This window comes from Papaver somniferum, chromosome 6 (genome assembly GCF_003573695.1).
Source record: "Papaver somniferum cultivar HN1 chromosome 6, ASM357369v1, whole genome shotgun sequence".
Classification (NCBI taxonomy): Eukaryota; Viridiplantae; Streptophyta; class Magnoliopsida; order Ranunculales; family Papaveraceae; genus Papaver; species Papaver somniferum.
The window spans coordinates 147,594,463-147,615,934 of NC_039363.1; the positions used below are offsets into that span (position 1 = coordinate 147,594,463).

The 21,472-nt window shown below is 37.2% G+C and overlaps 2 protein-coding genes across 2 annotated transcripts; one reads left to right on the forward strand and one right to left on the reverse strand.

Moving 5' to 3' along the window:
* The first annotated feature begins 900 nt into the window (after window positions 1-900).
* Window positions 901-5,936, forward strand: LOC113289732. The gene is made up of 10 exons (XM_026539093.1): window positions 901-1,180; window positions 1,290-1,426; window positions 1,528-1,659; window positions 2,159-2,269; window positions 2,393-2,674; window positions 3,140-3,339; window positions 3,541-3,796; window positions 4,110-4,223; window positions 5,025-5,216; window positions 5,491-5,936. Exons 1-10 carry the CDS (start codon window positions 958-960, stop codon window positions 5,842-5,844), a joined length of 2,001 nt encoding a protein of 666 aa, XP_026394878.1. The 5' UTR covers window positions 901-957; the 3' UTR covers window positions 5,845-5,936.
* Window positions 5,937-10,942: 5,006 nt separating this feature from the next.
* Window positions 10,943-20,699, reverse strand: LOC113289733 (mitogen-activated protein kinase 10-like). Its single transcript, XM_026539094.1, has 9 exons — window positions 20,027-20,699; window positions 18,349-18,757; window positions 16,559-16,686; window positions 16,200-16,259; window positions 13,352-13,501; window positions 13,098-13,253; window positions 12,674-12,885; window positions 12,451-12,552; window positions 10,943-11,507 (listed from the first exon to the last, which is right to left on the reverse strand). The coding sequence occupies exons 1-9, from the start codon at window positions 20,060-20,062 to the stop codon at window positions 11,129-11,131; spliced, it is 1,632 nt and encodes a 543-aa protein (XP_026394879.1). The 5' UTR covers window positions 20,063-20,699; the 3' UTR covers window positions 10,943-11,128.
* Between the last annotated feature and the right edge of the window lie 773 nt (window positions 20,700-21,472).

The window sequence follows — 21,472 nt, forward strand, 5'->3', positions numbered from 1 at the left end:
ATAGGTATGTTAATGTCCTTTTTATAGGTTGAATTCCTCAAAAAACTGAATTTTCACATGCATGCTCCATGAACTAGAGAGAGGTTCGGCTGATAACTGGTATGATACATTGATGAACAGTTCGACTCATTCGAAACATAATACTTGTTGGTCGAACTTCTGTTTTGAGAAAAAACTCAACTTGAAGGTTCAACATATAAACTAAATAACGAATCAACCGAACCATTTTCATATAACAAGTTTGGCTTATAAATTAAATAATCAGCCGAACCTTACATAGATAGACACCCTGAGAAATTAGTCATAAGGTTTGGCTAATAAATCAAATATTCGAGTCAGCCGAACCTGGAAAAAATACATCTTTTACCTTATTGTATGGTTAGGCTCTATTTTCATATTACATAATCAGTCGAACCTGCAGTTCGCTAAATATATTAAACTAGGTTCGGCTGATAAATGAGATAAACATATAAGCCGAACTGTTCGTAAGCACCTTCAGGGTGATGATCAGAGTGAAGTTCGGCTGCTAATTCGTCTCAATTATAAGGCGAACCTCACTATGTAATCGCAAAAAACCAGGATTCTATTTTTTTATTTTTATGATTAAATCTATCCTATCAATCAAAAACAACAAAATTAAAAACCCGCTTATAGAAAATATCTTGTAATACTCTTTTCAAGAGTCGGTTTTTCACTCGGTTGAATTTCTGATTGAAACTGAATTTCAGTTTCAACACATCAACTTCTTCTTCTTGATCTGAAGGAGAATTTAAACGCTTGGATTAAGGAGAATTTCTTAATCCTCAAAATCCGTTGGATTCACAGGCCCAGGCCAGGCCCACACTCTCTCTTATGTCTTATCTCTTTTACTAATGCATTTTCTCACCTGAGCTAAAACACTTGAACTTACTAGTCTAACACACACTTTCTTCCTTGAGTTTTTAGAGGGAAACCAAAATGCAGCGAACAACATCTCTTCTCTCTTCCTGTTCCTCCTCCTCATCTTCTTCGTCATCATTTCCACTTCCTCTTTCCATCAGAGATGGATTACATTTTAACCTTAACAGACATAACTCATCTTCACTACCTTATCACCACCACCACTACACAACTAAAACACCCTTAAACTCTTCCTTCTTTTTTCGACGCGTTCTTCCTCCGGTCCTGCGTAGCACCGCTGGTAATCTTATCCATCTTCTTTTTATTTTTATTTTTAAATTTTTACGGTAATTTTCTAAATTTTTTTTCTAGGTCTTATATTTGTCTTTTTGTTCATTTGATTGTTTCAGTGACTGAAGAAATTATTGAAACAAGTAAAGATGAACTGAAATTCATTGAAATTGGGTATGTGTGTAATGTTCATGGACTTCAAGGAGAACTTCGTGTAAAACCTAATACTGATTTCCCCGAATTACGATTTTCAGAGGTAAAATTAAGATTTTGAATTGTTAGCTTTATTGTCGTTGTCCATTATAATATGTTTTATACCATCTTGGGTGTAATGTTTTTCATTTTTGTTTTGTTTAGGGGAAAAGATGGCTAAAAGAACGAATCTCAGGGAAAGAAGTAATCAGGGAGGTTGAGATTGTTGAGGGGAGAGAGCATGCTGGACAGAAGAGTTGGATCCTTAGTTTCGAAGGGATTGACACTATTGACCAGGTAAGATTAATCTAAAACCTTTATCCTTTCCCTTACTTATTCTGTTTGTGGATTACCGTGGTATTACTGTATATGAGGTTTCGGTATAAGTATAATTAACTGGTGTTGTGGTTTGTGGTTACGACTATGGGACTAGTGGATGCCTATTTGGAATCCTTATCATGCTAGGCTCTCTTATTTATTTGATAATGTATAATTAACTGGTGTTGTGGTTACGACTATGGGACTTGTGGATGCTTATTTGGAATCCTTATCATGCTAGGCTCTCTTATTTATTTGATAATATCGATAACTGAGAATTTATGCAATAAGTAATCTGCTAGTATTGAGCTAAGATTTAGCAAATAAAGCAAATTATTCTTGATTCTGATGCTAACTTTTGGCTTACTAGTACAAGTTCCGCTAAATAGCAGTAATGGGTTTGTGTATTTTGTATTATTGATACAATAACACGTGCATTTAGGAGATATTCAGATTTTCTCATATTACTTTTTTTCAGGCGAAGCAACTTGTTGGGTCTGCACTACTCGTAAGAGAAGAAGACCGGCCAGTTTTGGAGGAAGGCGAGTTTTACAATCCAGATCTAATCGGCATGAGGGTTCTGCTTAAGGTCTGAGTTCTTCCCACCATGTGAATGAAGTAGAGTTTCATCGTTTCTGCTGTTTTAACAGCATTTGGCTGTTGCAATTTTTTTTTCCTTCCTTCTGTAATTGATTTATACTCTACGTTCTAGGATACAGGAGAACTGGTGGGGACCGTTGTTAATGTTTTTAGCAGTGGAGGAAATGATCTCTTGCAAGTTATGCTTAGTTCAACTGAAGAAACACATAATAGTTCTGGTTCGGTAGAGGCAGGGAGTGATGTTCCTGGTCCCCTTGTTTGGATCCCATTTGTGGAAGCCATTGTTCCAGATGTGGATACTGATAGAAAAGAAATGCAGATTACTCCTCCGAAGGGGCTTCTTCAATTGAACCTGCGTTCCGATGTGAGGTCGAAAAAAGAAAGACGGCAACTGGTAACTGTTTACTTCTGCAAGTTTTAACTTTTATTAGGGTCTGGAACTAGAAAAATACCGTAATTCCAGAGTTAATAGTAAGTTAGAATCACCTTTAGGGATCTTACTTACGTAGAGAAAAACAAGGGCACTGGAACGTAATCTTATTCTAATAGAAGTTTTGAAATGCATGTAAAATACCATATTTGGTTGTGATAACCTAGAACTAGAACTTGCTACTTGTGAGAACTAGCTGTGGGTGATTTCACGTCTAATTTTTTGGAACAAATGATCTCTTAACTCTTTCCAGCAGTAACCTTTTATGGAAAATTTCAATATGATTTGTCAAAGAGTGAAAGCCAAAATTGTCGTGATTTGGCTTTTTTCTATTCTAATAATAAGAACATCATTTTCAAATGATAATCCCACTGTTTTGTCTTCACACGAGTTTTTGTTTCTAGTAGTTGATTTATTGAATTGATGCAGGAGTGGAAAGAAAGAAAGAAGGCAACACAGCGGCTCATAGCCGCTAAAAAGAAACTTTCTGAACTGGAACAAAGACATGTCTTCGATGGCTTAAGGTTTGGAGACAAAGCTCAAAAGAGCTTGATTGCAAATCAAATTGTTGGCATAAACTACAAATTGTTTCAACAGGCGATGCAGAATACTGTGACGCCCTCTATCAGGTATCCCACCAACTGATTTTTTAGTGACGTTAAAGGCTTTATGTAGTTAAGCAAATTCCAGCTAATATCCAGTACATACAGAGTATTATTCTTAGATCCAGTACATACAGAGTATTATTCTTAGATTTATGTACAAGTAAAGACTTTTCTGTGTTTATCCTAATATTATGTGGCTCTTTTGATTCCATGGAGCATATATAGTTTATTGGAGTTCATCAATGCAAACAAAACCAAATTACAAGAGAATTCTTCGAAAGCATCAGCAGAGTTTAATAGTGCCCAGGGAACTGAAAGGACACTAAATCCAACTCAAGATTTGCTACAAAAGGGCCTGAAGTTCGTATCTGAAGGGAAAGTTGCAATTGTTATAGTAGCAAACGAAATAACCAGTAAGGATTCTGCCGAACTGCATCATCTTCAGGGAATTCTATCCAATGAAAAGAGATTCACGACGGCGGTATGTTATTCAATCAGATATCGCTTTTGCTTGTTTAGGTTTTTCTCTGGTTGTTCAGTTTTAACGAGATCTTGCTTGAGGTCCTCGTTTGTCCTTTTCCAGTTCACTGGATTCGTTAAAATTCAATTCTTTCACTAGTTTCTCCGTGCTGATCTCAAGCTGAAGCTGTATCTTTGTTTGTAACCGACCTGTCTATCAATCTCGTAGTCATACGAGGAGTAACTACCATGACTAGCATGCTTTATACTTCAAATTTCTTGCACAGACAATATTATTTGCAAGTATTCAAATGACATCTATTTGTTTGTTGCAGATAAAAGATGGCCAGATCTCATTGCCTCTTATCATAGTGTCACCTGCCTCTGAAATTCAATCTGTCCAGGAGCTTTTCTCAAATCATGAATACTTTGCTTTTGACCCACATAAGGTTGGTATGCTTAATTTCTCATATTTTACCTGAAACTGCAAAATAATTACTGTGTTATATATTATGATCTTTATGCATCTCTGGTATATCTTTTTAACATTATAACATTTCTTGGTTGACAATCATGTCGATGGTTAGATTTGTCAATATGTTTAGAGGAGCAGAAAGATACTGTTAAAACAAAAATGAACTATGAGTATTGCTTTCTTGGATAAGGTGGAACCTCTGGCCTGATTTTGATAAAGAATTATTGCTTTAGTTTAGTGCACGACGAAGATTCGGCTGTAGAGTTCAATCTCGGAGAGAAAGTAATATGAGCTTGACACAGTCTTGAATCGAGCTAATGTTTTATAAGTTACAAAAAGACTTTTGTGAGAGTAAATGTTGATTTATATCCATGGCCAAGCCTAGTTAGACTTAGAAGTCATCAAACACTAGGCATGTTTTGTTGGAACTACACAAAAGAAGTGTCACTGGGAACTCATAAATTCTTTTAGTGCTTTTTATTCTTGCAATATATGATACGATAGGAGATAGGTAGGTATTTTATTTCAGATTCATAACCAAAATATAATTTCATGAAATATCAATTCTAGACAATAACTGTGACGCATCTTGTTAACTTGCTAATGCCGATAATGAAATCTTATTATTTTATTTTTTTGAAGCAGGCATTTTGTTGTAACGTCGTTTGAATTACAGAAAATTATACTGCTTCCAATATGTTTATATATATAATGTATTCTTTTCATCAAGACTTTTTATGGCTTATTCGGAACCTGAATTTGATGATGCCTGTAGGTGTGGCTCTTGGAGGAAGAAAAGCTGCCTGTTGTTACCAGCTCAACGGAAGAACAAAACAAGCACAAGATTTTGCTTAAATCACCGTGGGAAATCCTCCAATCACCAGTTGGATCGGGTGGAATTTTCAGCTTACTCTCAACTCACGGCATCCTTGGGAACCTTATGGAAAACGGTGTAGAATATGTTCAGGTATTACAATCTCCTGTACTAATTACAATTCCACTTGAAGATGAAAAATACTTGTACTGTTTTTGAAGTGAAGTATTGTGCGAAAAAGAATAGGTTTTCAAATAGGAAGTTATTAAGAGGTTTCTACTGTCAAGGAATAGTTAGAAGGAAGTCGTCCTTCCTCACCATTCTGGTTATCACCTACAAATATAAGAGTGGCTATTGATTAAGGTTTGAGTAAGAAAATGAACTAATTAAGCTGGGTTGCTCTGATGATCTAATCATTCTTTTACAGGTATGCAGTTTGAGTAGAGCATCTGCCATTGTGGACCCATTATTCATTGGATTTACAGATTCCTGTGGAGCTGATACGGGAATCAAAACCGATGACAACGATAAAGATCTTAATGAAGATTTCAACTTGATATTCTCGGTGAGATTTCTGAAGAAGATAACCGGACAGATGAATAACCTTCAGTTTTATAAAGTTGAAACTCAAAATTCACATGTTCAGATGGTTGATGACGAATGGATCGATGTTGTGCCTTCTTCACCCAATTCATATGAGCTTCATTGCTCAATACACAGTGTCCTAAACACCTGCTCTTCTGACAAAATCTGTATAATGGAGGGTGGGGGTGCCTACTAACCCATTTATTTATATTGATTTAACAGGAGACTCAAAAACTGTACAGTATCCACTGCTTATAATAGAGAGAGAATTAGTTGCTGAGTGATTCATTCTGTTCTCTGTACTGGCCATCTATTTCTTCCAGAAGCTAAACACATTTGAGCTAAACTCCAGGTGTTAACTGTCCAGACCCGCTCGTCTTTCTCAATGTTATCTGAATCCTTATCAGACCTTGGATATCCTCTATTTCCTCTCCCAACACCATGACGGGGTGACGCAAGAGGAATAGCAAGACAGGAAGGGTGCACCTCGCTCATAGCCGCACCAACGACTCTCTTACGTTTGCAAAAATGAGGTGCAACTTTCTTTTCTTTTTACAAGCGTTGAACTAGAGAAACAACCTCAGAGAATACAAGGACTCCATCACACAGCAAGCACTGCTAATATACAAGATACAAGTTTATCAGACTGAGCTATCAGAAGTAGCCTGACATTGATCTCCACTAAATTTATCCTTAATCAGATGATTAAGTATAACATTTGGAGGATCCAACACCCACCTCTGATTACACTTATTAGAACGGGCATACTTAGCTAACGCATCAGCTACCCCATTGCAAACTCTATTAACAAACCCAACTTTTATGTAAGAAGACTCCTTATAGACACTAATACATTCAGATAGAAGATGCTGATCCATCATCGTATATTGTTGCTTGTATGCTGTTGTACAGCTTCCATAACTGCCTTGTTATCCCCTTCCACTTGAACATGCTTGAAACCATTACTTCGAATCCATTTTAACACCTTTTGCAAAGCCAAAGCTTCAGCCTGATCTACATCTCTGACTGTTCTTGTCCAGGCCATGGCTTCCACGAATTCGCCTACATGATTTCGAATCACAAGAGAAAATCCAGCAAAGTTAGTACCTGGAAGTATGGATACATCAAAATTGACTTTCAACCATGGATATTGAGGTGGCCTCCAATAAGTATTAATAACATTGCCTAATTTAGCTCTATTACTGTGCAAGTTACCAGACTTGGGATGAATGCAAATGTTATGAGCATAGCAGAAGGAGAAAATCTGTTGAATGAGAACCCCTGGAGGCTGACGTTTGCTATCAAAAAACTGTATGCATCTGCTTTTCCAAATGAACCATAAGGTTATCACAGCCAGATTCATAAGATCACTTCTTGCTTTGGAGACCAAAGAGATAGGATCTATCCATGCTTGTATCCAGCTTCTAATGTCTCCATATGCAGTAGCATTGTGAAAAATTTCTTGGGAAACACCTGACCAAACAGCTTCAGCGTAAGGGCACTGGAGAAGCAGATGTGTTGATGTTTCAACATGAGACATACACATTACACAATTAAGATTTGCAGGAGCAGCCATCTTTTGAAATCTTGCTGCAACAGGTAATATGTCTTTCACCAACTTTCATATGAACATCTGACACTTATACGGTACCCATAAGTGCCAAATCAGTAACCAGATCTGCTGCTGTTGTTTTGGAACCACATACATACAGCTCATTTGATACTGGGACATAGAGCCTACCACCGCTTGGATTTGAGTGCTTCTCCCTGCCTGGTTGACCAACTTACCCTGCCATGATTGGAGACGAAATCCCATTTTATCCAATGTTTCTTCAAAGCAAGCATTTTTATTATGCCCAACAAATAAAGGAATACCAAGTATGTTTCCTTCAGTGGCATCCTTCTCATCTTGACTAGAGCCTCAATATCTTTTTTTATCCAACTCACTCATATGATGACTGAAATGTATGCTTGATTTGCTTAAATTAACCATTTGCCCCGACACAGCACAGAGCTGATGAATAATTTGAAGCAAATTGTTAACTGAATTGCCCGATGCTGAGGAGAATAAGAGGCAGTCGTCGGCAAAAAACAGATGAGAAATACTAGGACCTTTAAGAGCTGGTTTAAGTGGTATTATTGCTCCCGAAACTTCAGCAGCCTGCAGCATTATGCTAAAAGCCTCCATACACATAATGAAAATATATGGCGATAAAGCATCACCTTGTCGAAGACCTCGTGTTGGTTCAAAAGACGGTGTGGGGGATCCATTAAGAATGAGAGAAATTGAAGCCGTGCTAATACATTGATATATGAGCTGGCACCATTTTTCATTAAAACCCAAGCTTTGCATCACTTTGATAACAAACCCCCATTCCATACGATCAAAGGCCTTCGCCATGTCTAATTTAATAGCCACTGCACCATGTAATCTTTTAGTTCTTTTCATATAAGCAACTACTTCATGAGCGATGATGATGTTATCAAGGATATTCCTGCCAGGAACAAATGCTGCTTTCCAGGGAGAAACAATCTTATCAAGTAATTTCTTCAGTCGATTAGCCAGAGTTTTAGAAATAACCTTGTATGCAATATTACACAAACTGATAGGTCGAAAACCTGATGGCGTTTCTACACATAGCTTCTTCGGAACCAAGACTTGATATGTGTACTTCTTCAGAAGCTTGCCTGAGTTAAAAAATTATTGCACCATGGCTACCAGATCATCTGCCACTTCATCCAAACAAACTTGGTAAAATCCTGCCTGAAATCCGTCTGGTCCCGGGGCAGCCCAAGCTCTGACCTGGAAAACAACTTGACTAATTTCCTCCCTTGTTGGTATTTTGGTAAGCTCCTCATTGTCTTCTTGAGAAATACACGGCGTAAGTAATTTATAAATGTCTGACTCTTGTGGTGGATGACATGAAGTGGTAATTGTACTAAAATGCTGAAGTAGCAGATCTTGAATTTCAGCTCTTGCTATATACCAGTTACCATGTTCATCTCTAATGGAATCAATTTGGTTTCTTCTCCGTCTGTAATTGGCCCTGTCATGAAATTTTTTTGTATTTCTGTCTTGATTGTGAAGAATTTTATCTCTGGATTGTTGATAACTGATATCATTGGTACCAATGTTTAAGTGTTTGATGTAACTCTGTTAATCTGTCTGAAGTGGTGTCTGTTGAACTTTGAGCCAATCTGATTTGGTGCTGAGTTTCTAGAATTCGAGCATCGATATCACCAAAATGTACATTCTTCCATCTTTTTATGCCTTTTCGAACCTGAGTAAGCTTCTGATCAAATGTGAGATCTGGGTGTCCATCCTGACTCCTATTCCATTCTTGCTGAATCATTGACTTAAACGTCGCATGCTTGGTCCAAGTTTCATACAAACGAAAAGGCTTATAAAGTTTAGCATAATGAGGGTTAGTTGATAATAAAATGGGAGCATGGTCGGACCCTACTGGGATAAGATGATTAAGAATGACATTTGGGAAAAGTGACATCCAAAGATCGGAAGCTAAAGCTCTATCTAATCGGGCCTGAACCAACTGAGTAGTTTTCCGATGATTTGACCATGTAAATGGATGACCGGTAAAGGGAACCTCTTGAAGACCACGATTAGAGATAGTATTCTGAATTATAGTTGGAGCTAAGTACTTATGAGTTGAGAAAGATTTCCTATCAGAATATGATAAGGTAACATTTAAATCCCCTATTATAATCCACGGTAAATCCATATGCTTGCCCATATCATCAATTATTTGCCATTGATTAATTCTCTCCTTATGATAACAAGAGCTATACAAACAGGTAAGTACCCATTGTTGATTCTTAGGACCAGTATGAAGAATGAAGTTGACCATATGATCTGTATAATGCATGAGTTCTATTTTAAATCCATCCTTCCATAACACTGCTAGACCTCCAGCCCTATTTTTGGTATTATGACACCAAACATTTGGGTAGTGCATAGCTTGCAATAAGAAATGAGCATTTTTATTTTGTTGTTTAGTTTCCGAAAGAAAGACTATGTCAGGACTATAGTGGTGAATGCAATCTTTCAAGTGATTTCTGGTATGCTTATTGCCTAAACCTTGGACAATCCATGCAAGGATACGCATTTTAAAGAAGCAGTAGGAAAACCGAAGACTATAAAAACAGGAAATAAAATGAAAGGGATGAAAGTTTAATATGGAATAAGAGGTGAGAGTGAAAACCTGATCTTCCTGCTCTGTTGAGAAGTTCCCATAATACTGTCCCAGAAGGTTGTCCCACTCTCCTTGTCGAGGGATTGGCCGAAAAAAACTTGGATGCATTCTATGTTTACCCCCAAAGCAGGCTGATTGCATACACTCCTGATGATATGTACTTGATATTTGGGCTGGAACTGGATTCTGTTGAATAGGTACATGCACCGGAGTACTAGCATAACTACTGTTAGCTGAGCCTTCTCTATTTCTTTTGGGTCTTCTAGCTGTCGAAGATTCCGCACCTTGTTCAGAGACACTATAGATGGTGGAAACATGAAAACCATCCTCTGGGATTTGAAATGGCTTCTTTTCCAACCTCTTTTTATCCCTTGACTTCTTAGGAGAAATAAGAATCTTGAAAATATGTACTTGAGGTCCAACTGAAATCTGAACCTCCACGCCCGTTTACATGTGGGCCTCAAGGGTACAACGAAATGGTCCGGGGAAGGAACACCATGGCGTCAGTTAACTGCAAAGGCTCTTCATGCAGCTGCAGCTTCTTGGGAGCTAAAGATACTGGAAATAAACTTGTCCGAGACTTCAAGGCGTCAACTCCATCTGCTGTCCTGAGCTCCTCATCCGTAATATGAATCTCAAACTTGGGAAAGGTTACCCTTGAGATGCGAACAAAATTGGTCTCCAAGGATTTATTGAGAAGAGATGCAGCAAAATCTGCGTGTCTAAGATAAATTTATGTGCGTCGCCTCGCTCTCGACTGAACGGAAATAATCTGGGAAGCAAAAAGGGACCGATGGAATCCTGCAAACCAAAGGGTATGGCCCATATTATGCTGACATGGGACTTAATTCTTTTGTTCGGCCGAGCCATCTCAAATAAATAAAAAAACTTGGGTTCATCGTATTCTTCAAGGTATGATTAACTCGATCACGCGTTGCATGTCAAAATTATGCTATTGTTCAACCCTATAGCTTATAGTCTTTGTCAAACAGGGTCTTTGACAGTCAACGGTCAAGGAGTCTTTGACGATCAAGTACTGCCACTTGATTTTCAAATGATTGGGTACCAAAGTCGGTAGCTAAATAGGACAAACATTAAATGTACTTATTTATTTGCTTATTATTTTGTTACAACAAAAGTTCTAAAGTAAACTCTCACCTGACGGTGAATGAAACACTAACATGATTCTATCACACCCTCCAGCTTTCTTTCTTCTTTCTGTAATTTTTCCTTTTTTCGCTCTATCTTTCATCTTCACTACCACCTGCATTACAAAGATGGAGATGTCGCTACAGCACTATTCAAATAAGTTTGAGAAATGTCTCTCTCCATCTCTGCCCTAACTGTTTCTTGCTTCCCGGACATACTGCTACTTCTGCGGAAACTTATCTGAGATGATGAGGATGAGACGGGAGGTTGAGGAGGAAAAACTGCGACGCTCCTAGTGTACAATCTTGGATCATATGCTTTTGTAGTATCTTTCATCACAACGGTCGAGGGTCCCATGGTTCTTCTAGTTTTTTCCACGAGGGGTGGAGGGGGGAGAACTCTGTCCCCAGAGTTCTGAAACTGGTCTTGCCGATCTCTTGATGAACCCATATATGGTTGTCCCGTTGGCGGAACTGTATTTGACTGCACAACTGTTGATCTGCATTGAAAGAAACAAAAACTCTAAATATTACATATCAAAACATCTGGCATCATCCAAACAACAACTTCTATCACTAATATGGCATCAGCAGGTTTTCTCTAGCTTTGGCCAAAAAGGTGAGCAGCAGCGGCTATCGGGACCTTGAGGAAGCGTGTGGAACCCGTCAATCAATCACTAGACTGTTCCTGCTGCTGCCAAGACCTGAAATATAACTGTTGAAAGGAGTGCTATTTGCTAGATCTACTATTGATACTGAAAATTCATTCAACTCAGCATACAGATGCCAATGGGTGAGACTACTATACAAGTATTATTTATTTATTTTGACAGCTTTTGTGGTTTTCGTCACCTTTTTGAGTATCAGAACTAAAGCTTCGAGAATACACGCGTCCACAATTTTGGGTTTCAACAGAACCAGGTCAGAATTAGAAGGACAATATAGCCATTTATGTTGTCAAACAAGTGAGACAGAAATGTGTATTAACTAAGAAAAATCTAACAATCTTTGCACCCTGGTTCTGCCTATTTAGTACCAAAGTAGGATCCAAGCTCTTTCAGGTATTTTAGGAACAACACAAGAAAGCTAATTTCGCCACTCCCCATGGTGGTATTAACCCATATAAGTAACTTATTATATTACAACAATTGCGTTCATGAGGCAGTTATCAATTAAAACATGCATTTGCTACCCCATTCGCGTATTAAGGTAAATCCTAGAGGCTTCATTATCCACATCTAGAGTAAGCTACCATTTGAAAGTGTGCATTCAACCGTAATATCAGTCGAGCGTGTATAATTCAATCTTCAGGTGTTATGTAGTAAAAATGTCACATGCGGATGATACATAGTCCTACAAGAAGACTTCACCCATCCAAATTTCCTCCTGTGTTTACAGAGATCAAATGAAATGAAAGAGAACCAACTTGTCATGAGTGTTTACCTTGGGAGAGAAGTATGTTTCCTCTCAAGTGGAATAACAGGCTCCATCATTCCATTGTTCTCCTCTAGGTGAACAAACTGCTTTCTGAATTGATCTACAGCACTGAAAAAAAGAACTGCGTAAATTATCAGAAAAGAAAAAAAAAGAATCGACTTTAAGAGCACAGTTCTTATGTTTACCAATTATGTTACTAATTAAAGTAAATAAAAGGAGCAGCTGAAACCTGGGATAGAGAAAATTTGCCCTTTCACTTCCAGTAGTGTAATCTTTTAATAGTTGCGGATGATACTCTAGTATTTCACGAAATATTAGTTCTCGAATGTCCTCCTTTGACACCCGCCTCCGCTCAAACTCAAATTCTAGTTTTGAGATTGCCTGGCAGGAGGGTTCTCTCTCCACTTTGGCTAGGCCTCTAAAGTAAGGATCAGCTAGTGCCTAAAATATCAAACAGTTACCCATTACTTTGAGTGTAAAGAGCATCTGTATCACAATATACAAATTTAAGGGATCTAATACTAGTCAAATGTACCCCAATGCTCCAGAAGCAGTAAATTACAGAAAAGACTAAAAAGAAGTTGGTTACTCGTCCGCATTAGTAGCTGAGTAATTAACCATTAACAGTGTTCTATGTTGCCATGGTTGCATACCTCAGCAGCAGTTGGTCGATCCTTTGGATCAAATGCCAATAGCCTCTCCAATAGTTTAAGTGCTATAGGATCGGCATTTGGAAACTTCTGTGCGAATGACACGGGTTGTTTTTTTCTCATCGTACTCAAGTATCTTCTAGCTTTATCATTCCGAACCTAGATTAGACACAAGATGAAACAAAATTATCATGATGATAACGACAAAAACATAACTATAAGGTGGAACAAAAGCATATACAGGGTATTCTGCGTACCCGTGAAATGGTATCTAAAGAAGGTGTTCCGAGTAGATCAGTCATCAAATCCAACTGGTGAACAACATTTTTCCCAGGAAACAATGGCTTTCCTGTTAACACCTCAGCAAAGATGCAGCCAATACTCCAAATATCAATTGCAGGTGTATACTGAGGTACCCAAAGCATCAGTTGTCAAGTAAGCGCACAAAAACTTTAATAAAAACAAAATGCAGAAAAAAACTGTATTTAAGACTAGCATCGGAATCAACAACACACCAGAATGACAGGACATTTTAACTTGCAGGAGAGTGCAGTGTTCCTTCATCACAACCAAACAAACAAACCCTAAAACGGGAAAGAAAAAAAAAGAGCGAGAGGGAGAGGGAGAGACTGAGAGAGTGAAGGTAAAGGGATACAGAACATGCACGGTGAGACTAATATCAGTACCCTGAGAAATAGGATTACGTACAAAATCAGACACAGCCTAACTCAAAGTTGGAGATATGTGACAAGATTCATACATATAATGATAGAAGTTTCACTTACTGTCCATTTATACATCAATGTGGGATCTCCACTAGTTCGTGGAATTCATTGCAACCCAGCTGATACGACTTTGGCACAGATCACATGAGATTCCACTTGATCCCGTAAGCTGAGTCTATCTAACCAAACTTACTCTGCTGCACCTTCTTCAAACACTCTCAACCCCACTTCAGGTAAGAAATTTTGTTCACGATTAAAAATCGGGTCACAAAATAGTTAAAAACATCAAATCTGAAGAGAGCTTGGGAGACATGCAGCAGAGAGTTTGTGTAAGCTATATCAATGCTTACCTTCCATGACGAGAAAAAAAAGGAGTGAAACAGAAAAAAGAAGAAGCCAATAACACGCTGCTACTCAAGGAGAAAAGTTAAAGTAACTTGTGAAGTGGTATACCCTCTCAAGTTTTATGAGCTCAAAAGCAAAAGACTGAATAGTTGAGTGAAAGAGATCAGCTTCTAGAAATCACTTAAAAGTAAGTAAGGAACTCTCAAGAAAGGCGAAAGAAATTTGTTTGCTGCTTCTTCCCCTGACTTCTGTGTTAGGGCTCTATAAGATTGCTCACACCCTCACAGCTTACTGTCGCCTGGCTTTATAACAGCTACAATCCTATTACGACAAAATCATTCACACAGTTACAGCTGACTGTCACCAGGCTTTCTAACAGCTATAATCCTATTATGACAAAATCTGCCATCTTGTAAAAGGCAACGAAAGTTCCACAAGAGGTCAGAGTTTGTCTTTCTGGGATTATAGCCGTTGCAAGTCCTAAAGTTGAAGCAAGGAATTTAGAAAGATCGGACCATGTTTCTATTTTCTGCTTCCTCCACTACTTTTCAGAATTGATATAGACATGAATACAGTGAGAGTTCTAAACACTTCAGATCAATTAGAGTCGACGAGAAGAAAGATGAAACAATGGAGTTTACAAATCTCATACTTTTCTTCTTCCTCCCGTGGCACTAATTTTCTTTTTCTTTTTAAGTTTCCTTAACCATATCATAAACTACACTAATAGATACAGGATAGTGTTACAGGTAAAGAATTTTGAACCTGATGCTTTTCTTCGAGAGTTCAATAAACTTGTTATTTCACTAGTCTTTGTTTTGCCTTTTTGTTTCTCTATCTGTGCCGAACGCTTGAATAATTCAATCAATGCTGATTCCGTTTATCACCACAAAAAGTTTAAATAAATATAAGTCCATGCGAGAATGTCGTAGTGGTATTTAAATCGGAAAATCAAATCTTTCTCCGGATTCCTAAATTGCTTCATTAATGGACTTGTAACTCGGGATTATTAAGCTTCCAAACTTTTGTCACATTTTGACTTCTCAGAAGAATTTCCCCTCAAGAGGCAGAAGACTTCTACTTCTGGTTACCAAACTCACTCTGGACAAAATAGTAAACCTAGTTGCTACTCATCAAACAATGTCCAAAATGTCCACATCATGCTCCACCACAACTGAATAAAAAATGGAGTTCAAACAACTAAGTATGTCTAACTTATTACTTAGATAAGCATACTGTCTCCTAGTATCTAGTCTTGGATAAGAAAGATGGCATCAGTGTGAATTTAGTATATAAGAAAGATAAATTTAGTTTGGGAATTCTACAAGTCATGTACGCCAAATCATCCTCACCTGAATCAGCCCTTGATAAGGTTCCAAGTGGGAAATCCTTAACTTGCAGCCCAAGACCGTGGGTTGGATAGGTGCAAATTAAATGCAATGCTGAAAAGAACGAGGTAAGAAAATGTATCCAGAAGTTCTAAGTTTGCAAGATTTGTTCAGTCAGTTCTCACACTTATTTTCAAAATTAGTAGTTACCTAAGTAAAAGTAAGACCGTGTATTTGATAGCTCTATGTAGTGCATCTTAAAAGGAGTATAAGATTCTCTCCAATACTCCAGGTTCATTCTACCACCATTAATATAATACTGGTTGAAGATATTTAAGAAAAAATTTGATAGCTTTATGTAGTGCATCTTAAAAGGAGTATAAGATTCTTTCCATGTGATGCAAAGAATATACACTTTCTGTTAAGTACTCCAGGCCCATTCTACCGCAGTTAAGATAATACTGGTCGAAGATATTTAAGAAAAAAACACAAGCATGCATTTTTGTTTCAACCAAATCTCGGTCCAGGAAACCCAATAAGCATACTAGATAGAAAATGCACTAGCAAGTAGCAACTCATGTATATAAGATTCAGAAAACTAATCCACGCGACTCTAAAACAATATAGGAAAGGGCGATGACATGACAAACAAAAAAATCACAGTGCTGCTTAATATTCGCAGAACTTGCGCAAACAATTTCACATACCTTGGAAAAAAATGACCCACACAACTCTGGAGCTCTATACCATCTTGTGGCTACATAATCCTGAAAAATGCAGCAGTTCTCAGTGAAATAAACATGACATCCACGTAAAAATGATGACGTTTATGCATCTGTTGTCGAAAGTTGAAATAAAATAAACTACAATTGCTTCCACCTAACTATTCATGTATCAGGCTGTGATGGTGAGTCCATGGCACAAGTTTCACCATGTAAGTGCACATAATATGGTAAATAATAAAAGGGCAAGTTAACAGCAAAATAGTTATAATAAATTTAAAACAGCTATTAAAAATTATATTAGATGGATCAAAAATGATTCACATCAAATATTTATAACGTACCGTCCAAAATATAGTTGTCGGAGAGTCGTTGAATGCAACTCTCGCTAACCCGAAGTCACAAATTTTAAGTTTGCAGTTTGCATTAGCCAATATATTCTTCGGTTTCAAATCCCTGTGGAACACATTTGCTGCAGCCAAATAACTAAAGTTTCAGATAGAAGCTACTAAATCTTAGGAATCTGAAAGACATCAGAAAAATAAACTATTTATCAGTACCCAACTTAACTACTATTTAACTCTACTTCCTAACAACAAAACACCAGGTAAGAATATGCAAACACAGAGTCAAAAGTTCCAGAACAAATAAAGTTCAGTTGTTTTAATCAATCACAGGACAAACTGTGTTATGCTTATTGACAGGACAACACTTGAAGCAATTATTCAAGATTCCCAGTATACCTTACTACAAGCTTCGGGAGAGAGTTAGAATATTTGGTGGATCTAATTCCAAAATGCACACAAAAATTTCTAGGAACCTTCAAATTCTAAAATGCACACTAAAAGTCTTACTTGTTAATTTGACTAGTTTTGGTAGTGAGCTTCAAATTCTTTAGGAGCCTTTTGAGCAATATCAACGAAGCCTTATTTCAAAAAACTTTTTTACTACACTTTTTGAAATTAAGTTTTACTGGTTGCTGATTCACTGTTTTGGAGAAATAATAGCTACAGATAAGTAGGAATTCACGAAGGCATGAAACAATCCTAACTATGATGCCGATGCCTGATGAGTGGAGATCTATTGACACAAAATTTTTGACCCACAAAAAACACATGGTTGTGTGGCTCATATGAAGATCATTATGTTAGAATATTTTCCTCAGCACACACTCATCTACACAAAATCTCATGCAAGTCTAAATTCTAACCTTATGAAAACTAGGCCGCGGATCAACGACAGGGATAATGCACATTTACACCTATTTGTGGCAAACTCTCATATAACCTTAAAGACTGCAGGGAGACAATAAACATCTTTGTATATGATTTCTTGTCTTTGGGAGACCATGGAAAAAACTGGCCCAAAGTCGTCCTATGGGCTACGGGCCCCACCGACAGTTAGTACGTGTCACACTCCTTACATCATTTATTAAGATCTTACTGATTATGAACCTTGGAATAATCTACCTTTTCCTGAATTTAACTTAATTCAACTAATATTTATTACTAATCCAGCCAACAAATTCATCTTGGTATCCAACCTAGGGATTAGTTACTCTCTCTATAAATGTGAGCTGTTACTAGGTTAATGGAGTGAAAGAACCGAATCTACGACTTTTAGACCAAGTAACTAATAATGTTAGAACGTTAATGTGGATTCTAGTATGTTTATGGCCCCCCTATATCTGGTCCTGATTCAATCATGATATACAATTTCTCCAGTAAACAAGCATGACACTGCCTATTATCACCGCTAAACAATTCCAAAGTCGTGTTAAAATACAGGTTTCTTTCAAATTACGCATAAAACAGAGGAGTGACAGGAAATTCTATGTTAATAACATAATACACATCAGGTGCCGTTCTACTACGTAGAATGTTGCTTAGCTGTCATACAGAGGGAGCTGCAAGGAATTTAACCTTGTGGCTTAGAACCTTAGCTAGTACAACGCAGCAATAGACGTAATAATAAAAGCCATTTATTGAAGTCAGCAACTACATAGGAATCGACTAAGAGGGGATCAATTATCACACATGCAATAGTACAGTGTGAAACCAGGTCATTCATCCATAAATTACATATCTATTTTGTGATAATTAACTGAAATATCAAAAAAGTAAAGAAATCGTACCTGTATGGATATATTTCAACGCTCGTAGCAGCTGATAAAGAAAAAACCGATAATGCTCCAGCGTTAAGTCGTCATTAGCTTTAATGACTTGGTGAAGATCCGACTCCATGAGTTCAAAAACAACATAAATATCTTTAAAAGCTCTTCCGGATGGAGGCAACATAATGTGTTTAATCTCAACAATGTCCGGATGCCTTAGAAGCCTGAGCAGCTTTATCTCACGAAGTATTCTAGCAGCATCAGATACATGTTCAAAGATATCATGTATTTTCTTTATCGCCACCTTGTCTCCAGTATGGGTGTCAATGGCTGAACAAACAACACCATAACTTCCTTTTCCAACAACTTCTTGAATTTTATACCTACTGGCATCTCCATACTCACTGAAGAAATCCATCTCCGAGGGATTCTGCAAAAATAGAGAAAAACTACATCAGTGCTCATGACTAACTGAGATTATGGAACTATCCACACTTCATGTTCCCCAACCAAACACCAGAGTAACATGTAGAAGTAACACAGTGAAGAAAACACATGCATAAACAACTGGCGAAACAGAATCACAACAATCAAGTTTTAGATCCAGTTGCAATCTCATCATAAGCTACGAAAAGGGACTTGCTTTCAAACAATCTCTAGAAGTACCACAATCTGTAGAGAAAAACAGAATACAATATCACGGTTTAGATTCTATTTCAAGCTCATCATTTGCAGCACAAATGAAATTGGTGCTCACGATAATTATGAAACTACCGAAACACCTGATCGGGAATACGACAAAATCGTTAGTCTAGGTTCTCTTCTTTCATAGCAAAAGTGGTAACCAGTGATTAACTACATCTTTGCTGTCAATGATGAGGCTGGTCAAAAAACTACTACATGCAGAACAAAATCCAACTTTAATGCCTTATACGTTCATGTTGTACAACGTAAAACTGAATATAGTATGTCTAAGAAGTGCATGATAACAGTAACGATTAAGCTGAAACATTCGATAAGATCCACGTAAGCTATCAGGTCTGATACATCACACATAATTAAATTCTTGTGCAAATCATGAAACAGCACTAAGTTAGAGCACATACCAAATCTAGTATCGCTCAATTGTTTTCACGAAACAATAAAGGAAGCGGTTATGTTATACATAAACAAATGAAACCCAAGGGAAATCCATGTAAACACTTAACCCTATACAACAACAAAAAACATTCTAAAGGGGAACATAGAAACTAGGAACTGAAAATAGATCATTTCATGAATCAGAACTAGGTTTTTCATTGAGACACACAAATGAACATGCATAACAAGGATAACTCAAATGACGAATCTAAGCTTTCATATTCAATCCTAAAGGGACACATAGAAACCAGGAACTAAAAATGGATCATTTCATGAATGAGAACTAGGTTTTCCATTGAGACGCATAAATGAACATGCATAACAACGATAACTCTTCCTTTTCTTGCAACCAATATTTGATCCTAAACAGTAAACAGCAAAGTAGGAATGAAGTTTGGATGTTGTGCTAAACTGAGCTATGAGCATATTTTCAGTCCAAATCCAATCCCCAAACATAAAAACAGCTTAATTCATCAAAAAGATCCCAACTTTAAACAAAGAAACAAATAATCTCTCAAAACTAATAATAATTTCACTTTAAATTTTCAACAAATTCAACCTTCTTCCGGTGCTCTTGCTGCTGGTGCTGCTGCATTATGAAAACAATCTGAAATCCAACTTAAACCAGAATGAAAACCCTATCTTTGCAGTTAGGGTTAGTAGTTGATGAGATGAAATACAAGTCTCAGAACTCAAATTAACCACATTTCCCCCACCTACCCCTAGTTGGAATAATAAGCCCAAAATCTCTCTCTACTTCAAATTCTTCTCTTCAATATAAACAAAGTAGAAAAAAAAAAAAGGATCCCTCGTGCACTCCAACTTAGCTTTGGTTACAACTGAACCATGTAGAGACAAAGAGATAGATAGAAAAGAAGAAGAAACTGAAAAAGGAATGATTATTATCAATTGAGATCTGATAAATATAAAAAAAAAAATAGAATTAGAGTTTTTGAGAAGAAACAAAACCCTAGTTACTGCTACGTTTCAGAGAGATCTAAGCTGTGCTCAGACAAAAGAAGACAGTGCAGAGAAAAAGTTTGCCCGTAAATCTAGTGGGGAAGTTATATAAGAGGACTTGTCTTCTTCTTCGTTTCTTTTCTTTTCTTTCTTATCCTAATGGATCTCTATATACGGATAGTGGATTGAATACGGAAAGTGGATTTATTTGGAAACTTTTATGAAGGTTTTCATGTCCCTGTCTATCTAGTTTACACAGACAGATAGGTAAGACTTCGGGAGTATATTATTTGATTTGATACTTTTGCTTGTCTAGTCTTAAAATGTGCAAAGAGACGCTCGAGTCCTTTGAAGTCATGCTGCATTGCTTCCTCTTGGAACTACCGGAATTGGTTTGACTCATGCTAACTTGCACAGTGAGGGGGACATGCTAGGTGCCCCCATAATTTGGCTTTTTTTTCACATAACATGTCGTAAAGGTGTATTGATCCTAGTGCGGGATTTTCAGGTTCCCGAATGATTTAGATGGGAATCACCTCATGGTCTTCGGTAATACTAATAGGTTTAGGATACTATATACTTGGACAAGTCTTAGATCGTAGCCATGTAATATTGGTAACTTGATAACACATCTTGAAACACCAAATGTACTAAAATAATCTAATGGGTTGGCAAACATTTTAGCTAAAGATACCAGTAGTAATAAGAATTTATCTAAAAGATAATTTGATGTCTAAAAGATAATTTGATTGGAAGAGAGCTTATGTTACGCTTTAGTTGTTTTATTTCTTTCGAAGTTAAAAAAGATAAAAATAAATGGATATTTCTAACCCTAATTAGAAATAGAACACGGAAGGATTTTGGTCCACTAGTCTAAAATGTGCAAAGAAACGGTCGAGTCTTTTGAAGTCACGCTGCATTGCTGCTTCTTGGAACGACTACCGGTGTTTGTTTGACTCATGCTCACTTGTTGAGTGAGGGACATGATTTGCCCCATAATTTATTGCCCGAATCACATGACATGTCGCAAAAATACATTAATCCA

Excerpts from the sequence above, each read along its gene's own strand:
- LOC113289733 (XM_026539094.1), bottom strand. The coding sequence starts at position 20,062 with ATGCAGCAGCACCAGCAGCAAGAGCACCGGAAGAAG. Across the intron at positions 13,502-16,199 it reads GTGGGTCATTTTTTTCCAAG|TATACACCTGCAATTGATAT; the intron begins GTATGTGAAATT and ends TGGGTACCTCAG. Across the intron at positions 11,508-12,450 it reads AAACATACTTCTCTCCCAAG|ATCAACAGTTGTGCAGTCAA; the intron begins GTAAACACTCAT and ends CTTTCAATGCAG.
- LOC113289732 (XM_026539093.1), top strand. The coding sequence starts at position 958 with ATGCAGCGAACAACATCTCTTCTCTCTTCCTGTTCCTCCTCCTCATCT. Across the intron at positions 3,797-4,109 it reads AAAAGAGATTCACGACGGCG|ATAAAAGATGGCCAGATCTC; the intron begins GTATGTTATTCA and ends TGTTTGTTGCAG. Across the intron at positions 4,224-5,024 it reads TTGCTTTTGACCCACATAAG|GTGTGGCTCTTGGAGGAAGA; the intron begins GTTGGTATGCTT and ends TGATGCCTGTAG.